We start from the raw sequence: 21,608 nt of genomic DNA, 5'->3' as shown, positions 1-21,608 counted from the left end.
TCTTAAAAAACTGTTCAACGATTTACGAGCCTGGATCGTACGTCTCTACACGTTTTCTCGTTGGCATCTCGCACACGCCGAAGAACGTGTACGATGCCCGTCGAAAGAAATAAAAAGGCGTGAGGTGAACATTGGTCTAGAATTCGCTAGTGTACAAATTACAAGGCGTGTATTATAAGCCGGTTGCCTCGAGAGATCTCGTTGATAGCGATTGCTATGTTAGTTTCTCTTGCTGAGAAACAAGGGAAAAAGCTGGCATTCTTGAGCGTGTGCGAACTTTAATGAGAAAACGTGCCGAGGCATGCATCGAAATGGGCGTAAGACACTTCGAACACCTGCCGTGATGAAATCAAATTCTTCATTAGAACTCGAACGCCGTTCATTTCAAGACCCATGTTAGCTAACAGTTCTTCACTATTTCGACAACCATTATGCATAAATAATTTTAGAATACACCCTTGTGTTAGATTTCTTTAAGGTCGTACTTTACGAAGTTTTGAGGTTATGTATGTTTTTTTCATCGATCCTCGGTCTCCCTTGGAAGAGTTCCACGAACCCTTTTCTCCACTTCCCTCGATCCCGGACCCTTCTTGTTCGTTTCCTACGTCGGCCGTGGATCGTTCGTGTTCTCCCCGTTTTCTTCTTCGAGTTTTCTCTCTCGGTGGCAACACCGTGGCTGTCCGGCAACTTTCCGTGGCTCGGCTGGTCGCTCGAGCACGACGAGACAGAACTTTCGAGCCTTTCGAGGCGAGTAATTATGCTAACGAGTTTATTAAAATTATATTACCGGCCAGGTAATCGGACGTCTCGATCGAAAACCGTCCAAGCACTCGGTGTTCCCCCCCTCTTTTATTTTCCCGTCGGAACGTACGGTGGAGCGATTCCTTCTCTTTTCGGTCTTTGTCGTACTATTCCAATAGATTTTAATTGGACGTTTTCAAATTTTACATACATTAATTTTATAATAATAACAATTGTGTTTTATTTGCAGGTTCGGTTCCTTTTGTATAGAATAGTACAATTTAAAATATGTGAACTGGAATCGACAGGGAATTAACAAGAATGAACTGGAATCGACAGGAACGAACAGGAATTGACAAGAAATAAAAAATAATACAAATTTTTGAAAATTTACAAAAATCGCAAGAATTAACATGAATGGATAGGAATAGGCGGGAACGGACGAGAACAATTTAAAATATGTGAACTGGAATCGACAGGGATTAACAAGAACGAACAGGAATCGACAAGAATAACAAAAATTTTTGAAAATTTACAAAAATTATAAGAATTTACAGGAATTAATAGGAATCGACAGGAATGGACAGGAATCGACGGGAACGAACAGGAATAGACAGGAATGAACAGGAATCGACAAGAGTAACAAAAATTTTTGAAAATTTACAAAAATTGCAAGAATTAATAGGAATGGACAGGAACAGGCGGGAACGGACGAGAACGAACGAAAACGAACGGAAACGAACGAGAACGAACGAGAACGAACGAGAATGGACGAGAATGGACGAGAATGGACGAGAACGGGCGGGAATGTGCCTGGACGGACAAGAACGAACAGGAACCGATTGTACTCGACAGGAATCAACAAGAATTACAAGCTTTATTACAACCCATTCTAACGAACCGATCCATAATCGAAACAAAGTTGAGCCCCAGTTGTGAGATGTTGTGTCACAAAGAAGAATTGACGTTGATCAAGTCGGTCGCTTCAGAGAACCCGTGCAGCGCATCGGGAGTTTCGAAAAGAATCGGTGAGTCAATTCGAAATTTATTTTGACTGCGCGAGTAAGAAAGTTTGGTAGGAGGCCGCGTTTATTTCGAATCAAAGAGGTTTTTCGCAAGGAGGGAACAGATTTATGATGGAATTTATGCAGACGGTGTTGCAAGACTTCCCCTGCTACCTCGTGCACGTCCCCGCGAGACTTTTACGAGGGAAATAGTACAAGATTGTTACGTGTGGGTTGCCTGGCGAATATAAAATAAAACGAAATGTGCTCGGACTCGACTCGACTCGACGGGCCGCGGAGATTTTTACGATCATCTCGTCAATCTTGCCCCATTCCCGTAACTGCGCACACCGTACGCGCCGATTTAAGTATAGTATGGTTCCGCTTCGGTATCGCGTGCACTATTCCTACGAATGGAAGAAAAAAGAAAGGGTCAATAATAAATGCCCGTTTGGCATAAATATATCGAAAAACCATAATTTTAGTCGATTCATCGTGAACGTAAAACATTTGCATTTCTCTTAAAAGAATTGTAAGTCCGAATCGTCGCTTCTCTCGTTCGCAGATGCAGGTTGTTTGAATATAAACGATGTCGTTCGAGTGAAAGCTGCGCTGCTACTTTTGGCGTAAATATTTTAATACGATTCGATGTTGCTGAGAAATTGTAGTTATAAAGTATAAACTGATAATGAGTCAGGGTTGGGTACATTCGAATGATTTTGCAATCGAATAAATGTATTCAGACTTTATAACAAACGACGAACGACCTGACGGCGCTGTATTAATTGTACTATTTTATTATTCAGTTGGGCGAAAAACTAGGCCCAACCAGTAATCCAATGACTGTTGGGAAATCCTCGTAAACCGACGTATCGTAATCGGACTCTGATGCTCGAAAGGTACACCTATATTTGTGGCTCGTGTGTGACTAACGCCGGTGGTCGCTAGAATTTCCCACGTGTCACACACTCCGTTTCGAGTAAATTTAGTCGGTCGAGCCAGGTTGCGACGAGATTCGAGCTTACTATGTTGTTGCAACCGGTCGTTCCGTCGAGTACACGAATAATACAAATCCCAGATAGAACTGAAAATTACTATAATTCGATTCAAAATGACTCTAAATACTATTGGTTTGCTCGAAAAGTTTGTAACGTTAATAATCTTCGCTTGTTGATGATCGATTTATTCGTCGATATAACCTAAAAATATTTATCGCAAAAAGAAAATTCGAGGTTATCGAAATCAGTGATGGGGACAGGAAAATCAGTTTTGAAATAATTACCAAAGATTCGATTTGTCTTGGAGGGAAAAAAGTACGCAGTAATCGTCAGAACGGTCTGTTAACAATATTCTCTATCGCGAACGCTCGGAGGATGGAACGTCGAATCGAGCGAATCACTGATACGATCGAGCACTCGTGCGTCGAGTCGGAATCACTGGAAAAGATCGGAACACATGGAGGGGTTAGGTCTGGAGTCGAGTAGGTTGGTTTGACGAGGAAAGTGGGGAACGGAAGGAGGTCCCGAAGGGCTGTTATCGCAAGATCGCTCGATAAATTATTGCTAATTAAAGAAAAAGCGTAATGATCCCACCTCGATTTACACCCAGTCCTCCGCGGCGGCGCACACGTGCAGATCTCGCCTCGTCGTGGTTCGGTTAATTAGCACCTGCCGTTGTTATACCTCCGTGCCTATACCTCACCTAGCACCTCGTATTTCCCCCGATGTTACGAGAAACTGTGCAAGGAGCGACCTATATAGCTCGTATTGTGCTAGACAATCAGGTTGAACGCCACGCAACGCGTACAATCAAGATTCGCGGTAAAAGACGAGAGATTCGTCGTTTTACGCGATGAATACGCAATCTTGACGTCTATTTCGAACGATTCGTCTTTGTTGTCCCGAGCGTTCCTCGACCGGAATTAACATGGTATTGCTTATGTAGCATCGTCGCATGTGAGTCACCTAGCGTCGGGGCGTCGAATGTCCCGTTGCTTTTTTTGTCACGCCACGAGAAAGTGTGCGAGGACGAAAAGGTCAGGGCTCGAAAAACTGTTCTAATATAGGTTTAACTGCAGAGAAACAAGCATCGTATTCGTAGCTTATATGTATACATTCTCTTAGCACCTTTTCTTAGGTTAAGCGTGTTATTACTTTCGTGTATGCGGAATGACTCGACCGAGACTGGAACCTAAGATATCTTCGTAGCCTTTAACGATACGAGGAAACATCTTCGAAGAAAAATATTTGTTTCGATGTGGGCAAATATTGTGACGAAGATTTCGTTCCCAGATCGTGTTTTCCATGATCGCAAGGTCATTGTAATATCGTTAAACCCCGTACGGTACGATACGTACAAGTTTACGAATTAACCTAAAAATGTCGTTCGTTGTTTGCTAACGAAAGTCGTCCGATCGATATTCGTTTCGACGTTGGATTTTCGACTTTCGAAGCGAGCACGTCGGGTCGAACGATCGAACGTTTCCCCAGTGATAATTAAATTACTCCCATGAGGTCGTGGCGTTCCGTGCATGTGGATGCGCGCACGTAGCGAGAGAAATTTAGATGGCTAAAACGGCCGAGGATCGCGCGTGCGCGCTCGCCATGAGAAATTGCAACTTCTCTGTTACGCGTCGAATCTAATTACAGGCCTTCGAACGATCGTCGTTAATGGCTCGCTTCGGCAAAGCCCACGGAACGACAGACTTAATGGCGCTAGACAAAAATTACGGTATTTCCGAGGAGTCGTAAAGGTGTTGGGAGACGCGAGCGTTTTAACAAGCGTTTTCTCCGACGAGCCAGACAGAGAGGGGCAGAGAGGAGGGAGCTAGGAAGAGAGCGAGAGAGGGGAAAAGGGCCGAGCTCGAAGCTCTTACGCGGTCATCTCTGGTATCGGGCGAATCGCGCGCGACCAAGCAATTTATATACACGCAGAGTCGCGCGCTCGTGTGCCTAAAGGTCGTTCCACACGAGAGATCGCGATACGCAACACGTAAGCTTCCCCTCCCCGTTTCCATGGAACGAGACGTAAGGCCGTGTACAGACGTATGCAACCAACACCGGTTAAAGTTGCATTTTCTCTTTCTCCTCCACTAAATAGTTTGCGTTGCCATTTTTCTTAAACACAACTTAGAAGTAGCATTAAATGCAACTTTTATCGAGATTTTCCTTAATGCCTAGGCTCGAGAATTCAATTTTTTAATTCCACAGCAAAAATCCTGTCATTAATGTACGATTATCGTATCAACGTTGTGGCTCAACTATAGGGTGTCGAATTGCCACGAAGTTGGTTCGTGTTCAAATCCCCTCCAGTCGGTTGTAATATTATTTCTTCTTCTTTGCATTTATTTCTCGGAGTTAAATCTATACAAAAATAACTTGGGTATTTCAAATCATAAAAATAAGAAAAAGTGTTTCAACAAACGTGTTCTTCGCAATTATACTTGATCGTAATGATACTTTCGAACGACAATAATTAATCGTTTCGAAGTACAAATCGCGGAAAAACGTGCATCGTCGTTGCCAAACGGTGTCCGGCTTTGTTGGGTCTCTCCTTCGTAAATCATTTTCCGCATGAGTTCGAACCATGGAGCGCAGAATTTATGGATCCCCTAGCGTCGAGTCCGAGTCCTTCATGCTTCTTTTCGCGATTAAAAGTAACCGAGCGCCATTGAGTTTGCAAAATTGATGGCCACTCGTGTCCACGAAAGCTCCGCGTTGGGAAACAGCCACGATAATACTTGATTTCCTCGATATATACCGCCTTCTGTTTTCCTTCTCTTACCGGATTCAAGGATGATTCAGATATTACTCACATACGTCCGTGGTATTCGATCGAAACGAATGTCCGTAGAAGAAAACGAACAGGTGATGGACAACCGTGAAGAGGAATTATTTAATAAACATTTTCTACGCTTGTGTCTTGCTTTTTATAACCACCTCGAATTCTTCACGTATCAACGAGTCGAGAGACAAACAAAGCAGACTTTCAATTACATTATAAATTCAATCGGTTGATAATAATAATAAGCGACGCAAGCGGGCAACGAATAGAAAATTTACATCGACAAATAAATTATTCTACTTGTTACCCGTATGCATGCTCTCGTTACCAAGTTACGTTGGTAATAATTATTACCAACAACTTGTGTCTCATGACACCACTCGATAAGAGGAAGGTGAGCATCGGCCTTGGAGACTCCAAAAGAATTGCACCTTAGACAAGTACTTGTGCAGTCAGATTGCATTAGAATTTGCGATTCTAACAGCTGTTACGTCAGAAGTGGTAGAACAGGTGACTTTATAATAGGCAAGCCGATCGTAGTCCTTCATCCGACGAAACAACATCGGTAAAATCATTCGCGGCTAGCATACTCTAACGCGAACAAAGCTCGAGGTTGCCTCACCATCTATGTATTTCCTATTTAATACATTGAAATTTTTTTAAACGATACTTCCATCCTCGACTATTTGATCCGATCGAAAGAAGGGGTAGAATATTAACAAAATCTTAATTTCTGTACGAGACGTCACGTGTTCTTTCCACGTTTCAAATATTATACAAGATTGTGCATAAACGCTTTTTCGAACTTTGCACTTTCTCCTGATTTTGCGTAAGCGTGGATAACGTATGCATTTATTCCATCAATATTTAATACCGTAAAAAATGTAACTGGTGACGTTTTGCTGTGCATGTCTTCTCTAAAAACAGATTGAAGAACTGCAGTAAAAGGTGCACGATTTCTTTAACACACGGCGAAAGAAATAGAGGAATAGAACGGGGTATATAATCACAGAATCGCAATGTAGACATTGTGAAGTCAAACTCCGCACGTAGAAATTGAAGTTGTTCTTCCGGTAGATTTTATGTTGCAAGCGTTGTCTGATAAAATTAAAAGCAGATAACAAATCGATAGTAACGTAACCTTGAGATAAATATATTAGTTATGTCATCGTACTTGGAATCTTATTAATTATATTATTTAATTTCTTAGCTGGCATATTTATATCGATTATTTTTCCTAAATAAATGTTTTATTATAAAAGTGAACCATTGCATGGTTGTATTAATTATATTTGGGAAAGAAATGACAAACAAATTTTATCCGACCAGAGAGATTCGAACTCGGGTCTACGTAGTAACATTTTGATCCTCCCGCGTTGGACCAAAGTATTATCTTCGATCGAAGGATCGAAATTCTACTTATTCGTAGGGATGTGGTAGCGTGTGGAGCCCCCTTAAGGAAATCACGGCGGTCCCCCGGGCTGGAATATTGCCTCTTGTAACGTTATGTAGGTACCAGCGTGCAACCTGCGGTGCAACTTGTCAGCCAACATCATTATCGATGCTGGCTCGGCTCGATGCAGGCTCGCGCGTTTATTGCGACTTCGTTATTTATATCTCGTTCGCTTGGCAATAACTAATAGAGATCCTTGCCTCTTCTCCTCGCCAGTGTGCTAGCAACGGTCAATATCACGGTTCGATTGCGCTCCGCCGCGGCCATCTTGGTGCACGTTTCGCTTCCTCCGTTGCTTCTTCGTGTCTTCGTGTCTTCGTGTTCTTCTCGACGGGCCTTCCTCTCTCTTTTTCTATTTTTTCCTGTCGATAATTCTCGCTTTGCCGTTCTTTCGTTACGGTTAACGGCGCGGCAGCGATGACAGGGAAATCGAAAGGTTGCAATCCAAAGTACCCAGCCACCATGCTGACGGGTTCCAATATCTTATCCGCCATTACTTTCTTCTTCTTTTTCCGTGTAACAGTTATCAGCTTCCCCCACTTTGCGACACGTGCATATAATATGCGAAAGATTAGTTACTTCGGGAGTTACAATTTTTTAAACGTACGCATGAAATTTCGGGGAAACATTTTTGTACACCCATTACATTTTCGGTAAAGAATTTTTTTCTTGAAAGTGCATAAAAATAATTCTTCCAGAACGATTTGTTAATTAAAGAAATATAATTTATAAATTCATTATTTAAATTATATTTAGCAGTTTCAAAATAAAAGATGGAGTATTTCGTTTGCCTCGGCTAGTATAACAGTTATATTCGATAAGGGGCATAAAATCCACTACCCTACTCTCGACAGACATCACAGGGTGTTAAAGATCGAGGAAGCCCAAGGAGAAGCCGTTAGATGGAAGAGCGGAGTAGGTGCATAGTTATGCTAGGGAATGAGAAATAGATGGGAAAAAAAAGAGACGGTGGAGGGTAAGGACCCCCGGAGCGGGGACGCATGTGGTTCGCACGTGTTCCTTCGGGACGTCTCCCTTCACCCTCTCTCTCAATGACAAAAAACGCGAAACCTTGCCTTCCCCTCGCCCCCTCGTCGCCCCTCCTCTTCTTCTTCGTCTTCGTGCACCGTCCGCACACCCTGGATGCATCGCCATGTGCAACGGCCACGGGGCCTCCAGACAATGTTCTCTAATTGCACGTTCCAGAACGTATCGTCGGAGAGGATTTTTCGTGCGGCAGCGAGACCTCTCCTCGTCCCTGTAAAAACAACGTTTCGTCTCGTGGAAGCGGTCGGTCCCTTTCGGTCGGGCCGGTCGGCCACTTCCTCTTCCTTTTCGGGAGCTGGACACGCCTACTCCGCAGAGAAACACTCTCCCGCGGGCCACCTCGCCTGGCAAAACGGAAACTATCCTGGTTAAATTCACCGCGGTGTTCCTATCCACCGTTATCTAGAAACACGAGCGTTCCGTTCAAGGAAATTCTCCGACAAAAAGTCGTAGAAACGAGCCGAACGAAATTTTATCTCGACCGCGTCGATACAGTTTTTTGTAGCTGGCAAATTCCCGTGGCGACAGAATAATATCGAGGCTCGTCGATCCGTTTACAACGTAGGAAAATATGCGACGAGAAACGGTTTAAAAAGTCGCGTGTTTTCGTGCGTTTTAAATTGATACCGTCCGCGATAAGAAATTAAGAAAAACATGTTTTGCTGGAATCTTTTTAAAATTAATCATTTTTCGTCCCTAGTATTCAATTCCATTAAAAAGAAATATTCGATACTCGGAGAACTCTGGTCAGCAATGTATTAAGAACTGTGGCCGGGTTAGGTTTGGGTTAGGTTAGTCCGAGTAGCATGAAACGGCCTGTAGGCTCGCTAAGTGCGACTAACAGGCTAACATAAACAGCGAGGCAACGATCGGAGCCGGTCAGAATCAGTGATCTAATATTCCGGAGCGAAGATAATACATGGATGGCGTCAGACAGATACGGGTTCCGCTGGTTCTTTTCGGACCAGAAATTGGGTTGCACTTGCGGTTTTGCGGTAGCGACGAAAGAGGTCGTTGCGCGCGCGATACCTGTACAGCGCACGCGTGCACGCGAGGGTACGCGTGTGCGCAGTGCGCACGGGTGCAGGCAAGAAAGAGGTCGATCCGTCTGCAACAGGCGACGTCCGATGAATCATCCTTTCTCGCGGTGGTTGCTTTCACACGAGTCCACTCGACGAAATAAAGGTAGCCTTTGATACATTGTGCCCGGCGGTTAGAAAAACAATACGTTTACTTTTAGCACAAGTTTAGAACGCGATCTTGTCGATTGATTTTTTATTTTTGTTTTCGTTCATTTCTTTTTTTTTTTTGGCGGCACAAAACGCTTCCTCGTGAACGAGACTTTATACGGCATTGACCGCGGTAACTCCCGAGTAGCGATGGACTCGAGTCACGTTAAGGTACATTTTTACTCAAGAACTTATTTTTCTAACCGCATCAACACGCGAAGCTATGTATATTGAATTGTATAGAGTTTACGAAAGTATGCATGGTCTCCTTGAAAGCACACAATTCTGCAATTGGTAGTAGATGTTCTTAATCTCGGGATCAAGGCAATCTAATCGCCAGATCTAACCGTAGCACACATAATCTTCGTTTTACCAACTATCCTATGTACCATCAAATTATTAAACACTAAAACAATTTTGTATCGGATACTATCAGAATGATAAATTTCATCGATACCTGCGATGAACATATTGCTTATCGTTTAGAGCGTAATTCTATTCCGCTCTATCTCCAACCACTTCACGTGTTGTTTTGCAAAGACTCTTTTCTACGATTCTTCAACTTTTGTGAGATTATCCCATACCCGTAAGAAAGGAAGACTCAGCGTTGGCTCAACGAGCAAAGACGACTGGCCAGTAATCCGAAAATGGTGGGTTTGAAACTAAACCTATCTAAAAATACTGCAAGACATTTTTCATAGTCATTTGCTATCCAATATAAGAATTAAGAACCACCGATCCGGTGATGAAAATTTTAAAGCAGCGTATGGCGAGAGTTTCTCGAGGCTCGCGCGAGAGAGGAAGAATGATAGCCATCGCTACTCTAGAGGATCGCGTGTGCACTTGTTTCTTGTTGGCCCTGTTCTTCTTTCTCCCGCTGTTCCACCGATCCGTCTTAATATTCGATCCAACGTTTCGTATCCCAGGGGCCCCGGTGTGGTTTTCGCTCGCACGACCACGAAACACACGCACGTGCGCGCGCGCTGCTGCTTTTCTTCGGTTCGCGGGAGCTCGCTCGAAATTTATACGACCAGACTGTTAATTAACGTCACCGAAACGATCGGGTCGCGGCTCGCCACGGGAGAAAAAAAGAAAATGGCGCCGAACGTGTAGGGCCACGGGCCACGAGCCACGTGAAGCGCAAGATATATCGATAACGTCAAAAGTCGTTCGAGCGCCCCCCAATCTCGCTCGGCTGATCTCGAAAACGCCTCGACTCGCTGACTCGAATTTTTCATCCGATCGAATCGAAATCGAGTCGCTCGACGCCGCGTCCGGTTTCGCGAAAACGAAGAATAATTTTCCATAATAATTAGTTGTTTTCGAATACCCGTTTCTCCAACGCGTTAAAATCAAAATGGACATACTCGTTTGCAACACGGATCGGTAAGGCGACGTTTTGTCGGACGTGGTCACCTAATTTGTAAAAGGATGTCATCGCGTTTCTCTTCAAGAAGACGCGCGATCTTTCCTTGCGCTTACTCGCGTAATTACACAGCGTATTTTCAAATGTTTTTGCAGCAGCGAAACATACGCTCTTAGCATAAACACAGCGATTCATCTGGATTTCTATTTCGTTTCCTTCCGTTTCTCGATGAACCCAACACCATTTACCCAATTACCAGCTTAGAATATCTCGAAGCGTCGCTATAAGTCACGCGAGCTCGTGTTCGTATTGTACGAGTAAACTTTGATTCTTCGTTTCGAGAATTTTTTGTACCCCTAAAACAATGAAAGAGTCAAGAAAATTGTTGGGCTTTACTATGATCGGGAAATAGAAATAAATTTCCTAATACGAAATCGATACCAACCAAACGTAGGTCTATGAAAAGTAAGTCGACTTTATCGCGTTCGAAGCTGCAATATTTACGATTCGAGGCATAATCGTGACAAGATGTCTCATTATTTGCGATAAGCAGGAATCAGTTGTCGGGACACGTATTAGCCGCGTACGTGGCGACATCCGCTAATCAAATACAAGTGTTTGCCAGCCGCGGTGTATTATAGAGACGTAGACGTAACTAAGGCTATTGGACCCCTGATATCCGGACGATGCGGCGCGATAAATACGCGTTAAACTCTCTATAATTGCCGTCGCGTGCGACGCGTTTTCAAAAGGCCGCGGGGGCCTCGCGAACAGAAGCAGAAAAGCGATCTTCTCGTTTAGTAAAGTAATTAAGGGCCTCTCGCAAACGCAATAACTCTAACGCAATTTATTTAAGCGCCGAAGGAATGATAACTGCTGACAGGTAACAATTCTACCGCCATTTACTTTCTGCTCTTACGTGACTTGCCGACGTTTATCGCGTTGTTTTTTTAACGTTTATTCGCGCGAAATAAATATTTTTACGATTTCTAGGTAAATCGATATCGCTTTGGGTCACCGGTGACCGGCGTTTCGAATGTTTCGAAAATGTCTAATATCGAAAATACTATATAAAGTATCAAGTACAGTGCCTGACAAAAGTATTCGAACGCTTTTATGATTTTTGGAACGGTCGAACGGCTGAGAATGTCGCGCGTGGCTTTTGACGTTCCCCACTTTTCTCCCAGCCGACAGCTCGCTCGATCGTCGTCCGGGGGAAAAAAATAATATCCGGAAGATAAAGCACGCGATCCAGTCTGCGGAACGGGATCGTTCGATTTCCATAAAAATCGACCCCGGCGGTGGATCGCGACGGATTCCTTTTCGCGCTCAGGTGCACGCGCCTCGGCCTAGTTGCATCACTCGCCACCATCTCGAGCGACCGATTGCGCCCGAAGTAGATTCTTTTACGCACAGCCGGTTATGGGATCCCTGTGGCACGTGAGGTACTGTTACAACGGTCTCTTCGACCGAACGGCCATGGATGGTCCACGATCGGTCCGTGTTTCGCGACAGGGCCGTATCGAGACATGTATTTTTCAGAGCCCGCGATCTTCGAACGACAATTTTGCCGTAGTTTTTCCCTACGAGACTTGAATTTTCGATAGTAAAGGAGTGGAAACAGAAAATACACTGTCGCAAAATGGCTTCCGTTTCATCGAATTTTCTAGACATTTTAGCAGAGTTAAGCGAATATCGAAGCGTTGGGCTAGTTCTTGTTCACGTCTCGTGTTTGGGCACCGACTAAAGTATCATTCTCGTTAAAAATCGTGTCGAATTCGTAGGGAAAATTGAAGGGAAGACCAGGTTGTCGAAGAAGGCCCGAATCGGGAAAGCGTTGCTAAGGAGGAAAGGAAAGGAGGACGCGGAGAGGGTATCTTGGTTCGTAGCAGCTGGTCAAACAACTCCCGAGCCTGTTCGGTATTCGGGGCCCATCTTCCGCAGAACCAAAGGCTGCACGGACTGGCGTCTGCCCGGGCTCCTGCTCGTCCTCGTGGCCGACCTCGAAGTTTTAATTACTCGCCAGGGTATCATCTCCCGGGTTCGATCGAGCCCCGAGGTCATCGCACCTCTCGTCCCTAATTGTCAGAAACCCCGGCGGGTGGACTTTGAAAATTTCCAGTTATACCTTAATACACGTTCGCTGTCTATGGCCCGTATACGGGTCACAGCACAACATTTTTGGATACGCCGTTAAGAGACCGGACAGTGAACGCGTTAATAAACTTTATGCAACCTTTTTTCTACGAAGCTTGCAATTGTTTGGGTCACCAGTTTCTTTGGAAGATTCTAACGTCTTTTACTCTTGATACATCTCCCCCGTTCTCCCTAATTTGCATACTTTCGCGTTCGATCTCCACCTCCTTTTCTCGTTTCGCTAATCCTCTCACTCTCCAGATTCCAATCATCCTATTAGCTATTCGGTTCGCCACGCGATCTTCTTGCACGCGCTCTCGTTTGCTCCATATACGAAGGTTGTTTCCAGTGGTCCGTGGAAACTTCTGAGAAAATTATACGAGATACCGTCCGTTGGAACTTGGATAAGAATAATAGGGCAAGAGCAATTTGTCGAACGAGTATCCTCGGTAGATTGTGCACCTTATTAGCGACGAAGTTAAGCACTGTTCCCGGTTTATATTTAACTGTATATCGAACCAACATCGAAATACTATAGTGTTTAACACCGGCTGTAAAGTAAGATTTTATAATCCTTCGTGGAAAGAAATCGAAAGGAGCAGGATCAGAAGTCATCAGGGGGCTTCGGGTTGGCCAGCTTCGAGGACCCTTTGGAATTCCTTCGCCCGAAAGGGTCTACCTGCAAAAGGGTCCGTCCATTATCCGCCAAGTGACTCATTCGCCTCCTCGGATATGCTTTCTCAGCAATTACTATGCTTTTAAAATCATGAAACGGGGAAAACGTTTCCAGCTGCTAACGAGACCCGGTTTGTATCGAGACGAGCGATCGAGACATATCGAAGAGCCGTAGTTTTCGATTCGATTCGAGATTTCGATAAAACCGAACGACTCCTCGAATTTACCGATGGCCGGTAATAGTGAATCGAGATGCCGGTTAAATGAAACTTGTTTTATTAATTTACGGTTTCGAGGAGTTCGGGAGAGGAGGAGGAGATCTGCGTTTGAATCTGGATCACGGATCTGACGATTTCGCGACTTCTCGGCGAGGCTGGCTCCCCTTGTAGGTTGGGCCGGGGGTTGGCCGTTTAATGCGCCACTATCACACTATGTGGCGTGACGGGTCCACCACCACCACCACCCTTCGTCGCATCCACCTATAATATCGCCGTCACCACCACCAACCCTTCGCAACACTAGACTAACCACCCGCTATCGTCGGCACCCTCTCACCGTTATTCTGGCTGGCCAAGCGTTGTAACACAACGTCCTCCGGGTGTAGGTCGCTCGCTCATTTTGCCCTGATCTTGTGTAGGTTCACAGAGACGGATACAAACGATGTGCGATTCTGATTTTGGAAGTTGTACGAGTTTTAAACCTTGAGGCGCTTGCGTCGGCTAATGGAGGAAGTGAGAAAGATCGTAGGAAGGCAGACAAGGAAAGGATAGTGTATACATAGGAACGAAGGGGACAGTCGAGCGCTTGCGAGAGAGACAAAAGCGTAGCCCTTTGACAATCTCAATCTCTGCAAATCTCCTCAGACATTCGCTCGTTTTACTGCTAAATTTAAGGGTTTAGGCGGTTCTCGAGACAATTAACGACAAATTGTTGGATCGTAAGAAAAACATTCCTATAATAATTATGTTTATTCCATAAATTCTGCGATAGACCAGGTTCCTTTTACCCAAAACTAGGTAGAACTTGGCAGTGTTGGTCAAATTTATCTATTCCATTATATTTTGTGCTTAGGACATTCTTTCGATAATTAGAGATACCATTGTTGAACCGAGTCTGTTATGATAATTTAAATATTGATGAAAGAAGGGGTTCCCCTTCAAGCTAATCTCCTGGATCCGTCCCTGCATAATTATCGGAGAAAAGGTCAGTCGATCGATCGGTAAGAATGTATATCTGGAAAATAGACAGTTAGCTTCCTATCAACCGTTCTCGATTCATAGTACAAGCCGATGCTATTTTAATCGATTTAAAAAAATATATTCTTAACGATATCGCGTAAATTCTTAACAAACGTTAAACATTGTAATTCTACTTAATTTATGCAATGTGCCGAAAGAAATTTTTAAATAGACAAAGACAACATGAAATGAAAATACTCGATGAACCAGTCAACCATTACAAGTGCACAATAATTTCGAAAGTTGCACGATAATGTGAATCATAAATTTGAATGTTGTAGCAGTCATGTTATTTTACATAATAATGAAAATTAACGTGACGACGTTTTCAAATTGCAAATTTATTTTGCAGACCTAACCCACACCTAACGCAGTGATGATAAGACGAGTCACAAGCAAAGAGAGAATTCTATATATTTTTGCAACCAGTGGGATCTTCCCGTATAAAAGAATAAAATAATAATACGTTGGTGTAATAATTAGCGTGGTTTATTGTCCAGGAGCTCGAGGGAGGGTTTTAAGTCGTCGCTATCGCGCGCTAACACCGTCGCAGGGCGCGGTTCAATCAATTACTATGGCCAGGGCGCGGTCGTTCCTGCGCGAGTTCCACCCCTCGCATGGCAACAACCCTCGACCGTCTCCGATCTCTACGTCCGCCTTTTTCCTTCCACGGTCTCGTCGCGTTTCTGCTCAAGGCCCCACCGACCTTTCCAACGCAACTCGCGGATTCCAGATCCTTGAATAATTAATAGAAACTACAAACAATTAACCTTGGACTTTTCTTTTCGCGCGATGTTTTGAGAAAATGCGCGTTTCGACGAGTATCCGTCCATTTTCTTCCTCGTTTCGTTGTTTCTCTTCTCGCTTGTTTTGTATAGAATCTGGAAAATTACATTTTTTCGGGAGTCCATTGTAACGTCCCACGCAACGCATGTCGTTTTAGGGGTCGAATGCCACGTGGGGCCCCCAGTTTACGTTCTCGTGCTTACATCTTTCGTAAAGAATAGCGTTTTGGATGGTCCCATACCGAACAAGAAAAATGTTTACTGATGCTGCTTAGTATGCTCGAAGAAACGAAATAGTCCCCTCGAAATCCGTGGGGGGTCTTCTGGAACCCAGTATGCGTTTATAAACTTCCTTTAATACATTCCATATTATATTCTTCAAAGGTTAGATTTAATAATTTTATTTTTCAACTGTTTTATAATTATATGGAAGTCACGGTAATGAATTTTATTTCTTCCGCCATTTTGTCAGGGACCGTTTCGCTTAAAAATAATTGTTTCTCTCGATCGAAGAAATTGTAAAAATAAACCTTCGTTTTTACCAGTCGATAAAAATTCTTTTGCTCGTAAAGATTATCATTTTTGCCCGGCGTTGAGGGACGGAGGGCAAAGAAGACGGGTATTCCTTTTGGAAGCTTTCTCTTCTGGCATGATACACTGCAAGGAACAACGAAATCGGTCCCTGACGACGCCATGTCTAAATATATCCAGCCGTGACACTTGTTTCGTGTAAATCAAGCCCGCGGACAACGAAAAAGCTGGGAAACGCGAACGACGCTGGAAGATACGAGCCCCGGCGTACTTCGAGAGCAAAGAAATCAGCTTTGGGGACGATTAAAAGATCCCTGAAACTCAAAACTATTGTTCCATTTTTTAGAAAATTATAGGTCTGGATTAGGTTAGATTTGCTTCCCCGTTTGGTTAATTTTATTCTTCTTTCAGTTCAATATTTACACCTTAAATTCTTATAATTTCATTTTAAAATTGGAGACTTTTTAAGGTTGTGGCGGCCATTTTGTGTGAACAAGGAAAGATCCAAGAACCGAAACGTTGGTTTCGTTTCAGCAAGCCTATCTTTGCGGAGCCGTTTTGCAAATACCATCGGTATTCAGATAGCAGTCTTGGAAGAGATAGGAGTATAGCGACCGTGAGCTTAGGGCCCCTGATCGATGATCGGACGTTCTCGAGAGTCAACAGATGATCTACCCCGAAGCGCGTCGAGTTTTTCAGATAACGCTGCACGATAGTCCTGGACGTGGGAAAATATCGACCGATTCTCTTCCTTTTTCTCTCTTATCTTTGTTTGTAGAATCGTTCGTCGAAGGAGGAACGTATTCGTGTTTTCGACGCCATTTTATCGATCGAGAGTAGAATTACGAGGAGAAGAACGACCGTTCGAAAATTCAAAGAAATTCTTAATTCTTCGAGGACCGTGTTAACCAAACAATTTTTTCTCTCGACGATAAAACGATTTTCCAAATAGATATTAGATATCTTATTTATTTATTTATTCAATAAATGGAAAGCCCCATTAGTGTAAAAAGTAGTAGAAGACGATAGTCAAAATAAGATTATAAAATGGCGAAAAGAAATACGAAGAAAATCCATTTCGACGGAGTCGCCATTTTGGCATCTTGAATCGAAAATCGCTGGTCCGTTTTTCTCCGTTCCATCCATATTTCGAGGTTATGTCGGGTTCGGAAAGATCGCGGAGACACGTCGCACACGCGACTTTGGTATTCATGAAATCGAAGGTCTCGCGACTGCAACAGCCTCGGGAAAAAAATGGTTACATAATGTATCAGAGACAACGGAACCGCGTCCCCGATCGTTTATGTATCTCGAACGCTCGTGCTTTTCGATCGATAGATCTCCGGATGCTGTGAAAATGAATTTCGAAACCGTTTCCGGTCGAAAAACTCGTCTCCTCGAAATGGGTGGGGGGGAGGGGGCGAGAATTATCGACGAACTGCCCTGTTATCGCGACCGAAGGTGTAAATCGAAGAAAAGCGTCGGCCAGGGCCAGCATATGGATATGGAAATACGACACCCGGGAGGCATCAGGATGATTTATGGAGCACGATACCAGGCGTGAGAGTAACGCGGGGAACGAATCGGAGAAACCGAAAGCCAAAGCGACCAGCGACGGACTCGAGATGCTTCAAGCCCACATGGCTCGCACACTAACGTCCCTGTACTAAACTGTTTAAATTTCACTGGTTCACATATTCTGTTTTACGCCCCAGTCGAATACTACTCGATTTAAAACTTGCTATAATAACCATTTCTGTAATCACATCGAAGGCATGCAAGTATTTCTCTTGGGAATTATCGACACTATATTGGATTTAAACATACGTATTTACGGTGACTTTAAGTAAGCCAGAACGACAGTTACATTATTTTCCTTTAAGCAAGTCAGATGCAAAAGTTTACGAGGGTGATTCAAAATTCCCGCCAAGGTTCGCGAAGTTGTTCAAAAGCTCGCGTGCCGGGGCGCTGGCGCGGCCATCGCTAACGAAACCGCGGGGACAGTTCGTTGGGGCCGTGCGAGTGTGCCTGTCGCGGCGTGTCCCGATGCTTTTTTGCCTCACCGTAATGAAGTGCACGGACTGTTGAAGCTCCCTCGTCTCTCATCGAATCGAGCTTGTTCCTTCTCGTTCCCTCCGACGTTCTCGCGCGACGCGCACAACTTTCACGACCGACCATTTATAACCGGCTGTCTGCGGGAGGGGCCCGTGCCTGACCCTCCAGAATCCACGTCTTTTCGGGCTAATTACCCAGAATTGCTCGAAATTCTAAACGCGGACGCGCCCTCCCGATTACTAACTAACACGACTACCGACCGCCATTTTCTAGAGGCCAAAGTAAGATGATAATCAAGAATACTAATTTGTTGATTTGTTGAACCTTTAAAGTTCTTCTTGCAGAACGGTAATTTGCGAACAGCTGCGTACAAGCGATAGTAGCTCTCACCACAGACGAGGTATGTATGCGAATAGACCTTACGTCCAATTTATTTTTTCGGCCCATTTTTCTAGGGCTTTAAAGTCCCACTAATACGCATTGTTTGAATTTCGAATCATTAAAATCCTTCAATCCGTTCAGAAGTTATGTCATACGCATGACATTTCAAGGAAACATTTCTAACCTCACATTATATTTTCGGTAATGAATTTTTTTCTCGAAAGTGCGTAGGATTTCGGGGGTATGTCTATTCACCAAAAATGATCGTATTTGACCCTCGCAACCGAAAATAATTTTTTCAGGATGATGTAAAATTTTGTAATTTAATTTTTTAATAACGTTTTAACGAAGCCTCAATAACGAAATTGGTATTCTTGATTTTCGTCTTATTTCGGCCTCTGGAATCTTCCATTAAAATTTTTTCCATATTTTTAAGTACATATTGTCGGAAAAATTAGTAGAATTTTATTTTTCGACTCGAAACGATCCCTCTTCTCGCTGAACCATCAGTCTCGCGTGGTTAACTCGACGCAAAGCATACCGGGGCCAGAGTTATCGTTGGCAATGCGTGACCGAGATTTACAGGCTCGCAAAATTGTCGAGAATGGTGGTATGCAAGAGTCCGGTAGGGAGTTTGCAAATGATTGGAACGTCTGGTCGTTCGGCTACCGAGATCGTTACCGTTACGCTCGGCCGCCAACGCAGCGTATACGCCATCAATTAAAAGCTACGACGGGCAATTAGCTACGTCCTTATCGTTCATCGGTTCGCTCCGGCGACCGATTGCGAGCCTCGATCGGATACTGTCGAGATAACGTTTGCAACCTATCGACCGTCAATCTCGAACTACGAAAAATCGTTCGAGATCGACGATTGGATCGAATAGGCTACGAGGCTCAATTTTCACTAGTTCATAGACCATAGACCAGTAGCTTTCCCATAAGGAATCATTAACTATTTATTTTCGTCGCGTCGCTACCAGAGGGATCGTTTTCTCGCAAGCGTTCGACCGACCTTTCGTTCCTATATACAGGGTGTTCAGCCACCGCTGGGAAAAATTTTAATGGGAGATTCTAGAGGTCAAAATAAGACGAAAATCAAGAATACTAATTTGTTGATGGAGGCTTCGTTGAAAAGTTATTAACATTTAAAGTTCCAATCGTACTGAATTTTTTTCTAGAAAGTGGGTAGAATTTCGAGGGTAGGTCTATTCACCAAAAATGATTGTAATTCACCCCCGCAACAAAAAATAATTTTTCCAGAATGATTTGAAACTTTCCATTTTCACCGAAAAATTTAGGCACCTACGCCCTTGTCGGTTTTTCTTAAAAATTCGTTTTTGATTTTTAGTAATTTTATTTGACGCCCTACAGAAAAGTTGTCTAATACTTTTTTGTAGGTACCCATGAGCTCTACATCAGAAAAAAGTTTCATTGAAATATATTCACAATTGTTGGAATTATGGCTGTTTGAAAATTGGACCATTTTTATGGGGTTTTTCGCATTTTGCGGGGTCAAAGACCAACTTTTCGAATATTTTTGCGATTTGTACATATTCCCCACCAAAATACGCGTAGTTTGATTTTTTAAACATTAAAATCATCCAATCCGTTCAGGAGTTATGACATTTTAAAGATTCGCATGAAATTTCAGGGAAGTATTTCTGGCCTCACATTAGATTTTCGGTAAAGAATTTTTTTCTTGAAAGTGAGTAGGATTTCGGGGGTATGTGTAATGACCAAAAATGATTGTAATCGACTCTTGCAACCGAAAATAATTTTTTTAGAACGATTTGAAATTTTTCAATTTCGTCGGAAAATTTCACTACCTATTCGAATTTTTTTCTCGAAAGTGGATGGGATTTCGGAGGTATGTCTGTTCACGAAAAATGATTGTAATTGACCCCCGCAACTAAAAATAATTTTTTTAGGACAATTTGAAATTTTTTAATTTAATTTGTTAATAACTCTTTAATGAAGCCTCAGTCAAGAAATTCATATTTTTGATTTTCGCCTTATTTTGGCCTCTAGAATCTCCTATTGAAATTTTTCCCAGCGGTGGCCGAACACTCTGGATATGCTCCTCGACCAACTATCCAATATCTCGACGTCTAAGGCAGGGACGCAATCGAGATTCTTAATTCTTTATTTGTCTCTTTAGAAAACGTCTTTCTAGTTATGCTCGTAAGATGGAAATTCACGCCAAACGATCCGGAATTACAGGAAGCATTAGAAAGTCCATAACAAAACGGCAAACGATACCTCGAGTAACACCCAACGATTGATAGCGTCGGTCTCTCTGATCCTGGAAGATATATCGCGGCTAAATAATTGCTTTTAGATCCTTTCCTCTAATTAAAGTCCCAGTGGAAACCCACAGATCGATTTACATTAGTATGGCGCGTGCAAAAAGAAAACTTTTTAAACCTATCCTTTGAATTTGTAATTGCGATTGGAAAATCCGAAATATTCATGTTCGATTTTTAGGGAAAACGTGCTGGTATTTGACAATAGTGAATGATTGACCAATAAGAAATTGTTTGAAAATACACAATTCAACTCCACCACTGATCTAAGTTCGTATCCTGTTACTATACAGGGCATCGTTCGGCCATCCTTGGATAAAATCTTAATGGTAGATTCTAGAGGCCAAAATAAGACGAAAATCAAGAATGTCAATGTGTTGATCGAGGTTTCGTTAAAAAGTTATTAACGTTTAAATTCCCGCCTGTGAATAGGCAACCCGCATGCAGCCGCGTGTACGCGACAGTGGTTCTCACTCAGCATGAGAATATATGAGTTTGCAAAAAGGGGCGCTGTCCGTTAAAATGTATTATTCGAATGAATTTGATTCGCAAAGCGGTTGATTCGGAGTTTTGACTAAAACCTATAATTGTTTATCTTTAAAAATCCGACAAAATCGATGCCCCCTTGAAACGGGAATATATTTTATATTGTATATTTAACGGTCGAGGATGCGTTTCCGAAGTAAAAGTACAATTTTAGTTGGCTATCGAGGACGATAAATAACTGGCGGGCCGCGAGCGAGTTCCAATATGGCGGCGGTCCGAGGTGGAAAGATCCTGGCCATCCGCCGCAGTCCCGGGACTCTTATCGTGAATCTCGGATACCGGGGAGTCCAGACTGACGATCGTATCTCGAGCTAGCCGTCCGGGGACATTGAT

At 43.3% G+C, this 21,608-nt stretch overlaps 2 protein-coding genes across 3 annotated transcripts in view; one reads left to right on the top strand and one right to left on the bottom strand.

The window, feature by feature from the left end:
* Positions 1-21,608, bottom strand: part of LOC143348377 (uncharacterized) — a 130,855-nt gene that overhangs the window by 58,254 nt on the left and 50,993 nt on the right. The gene's annotated exons all lie outside the window — the stretch shown is intronic.
* LOC143347663 (uncharacterized) overlaps positions 1-21,608 on the top strand; it is a 59,705-nt gene that overhangs the window by 19,602 nt on the left and 18,495 nt on the right. For both annotated transcript variants that reach the window (XM_076777058.1, XM_076777057.1), the window contains exon 2: positions 992-1,769. In XM_076777058.1, the coding sequence (XP_076633173.1) occupies positions 1,529-1,769 (241 nt within the window). In that variant the 5' untranslated portion in view covers positions 992-1,528. The remainder of the gene's footprint in view (positions 1-991; positions 1,770-21,608) is intronic.

This window comes from Colletes latitarsis, chromosome 11 (genome assembly GCF_051014445.1).
Source record: "Colletes latitarsis isolate SP2378_abdomen chromosome 11, iyColLati1, whole genome shotgun sequence".
Classification (NCBI taxonomy): Eukaryota; Metazoa; Arthropoda; class Insecta; order Hymenoptera; family Colletidae; genus Colletes; species Colletes latitarsis.
This window is presented reverse-complemented; position numbering and strand designations above follow the sequence as displayed.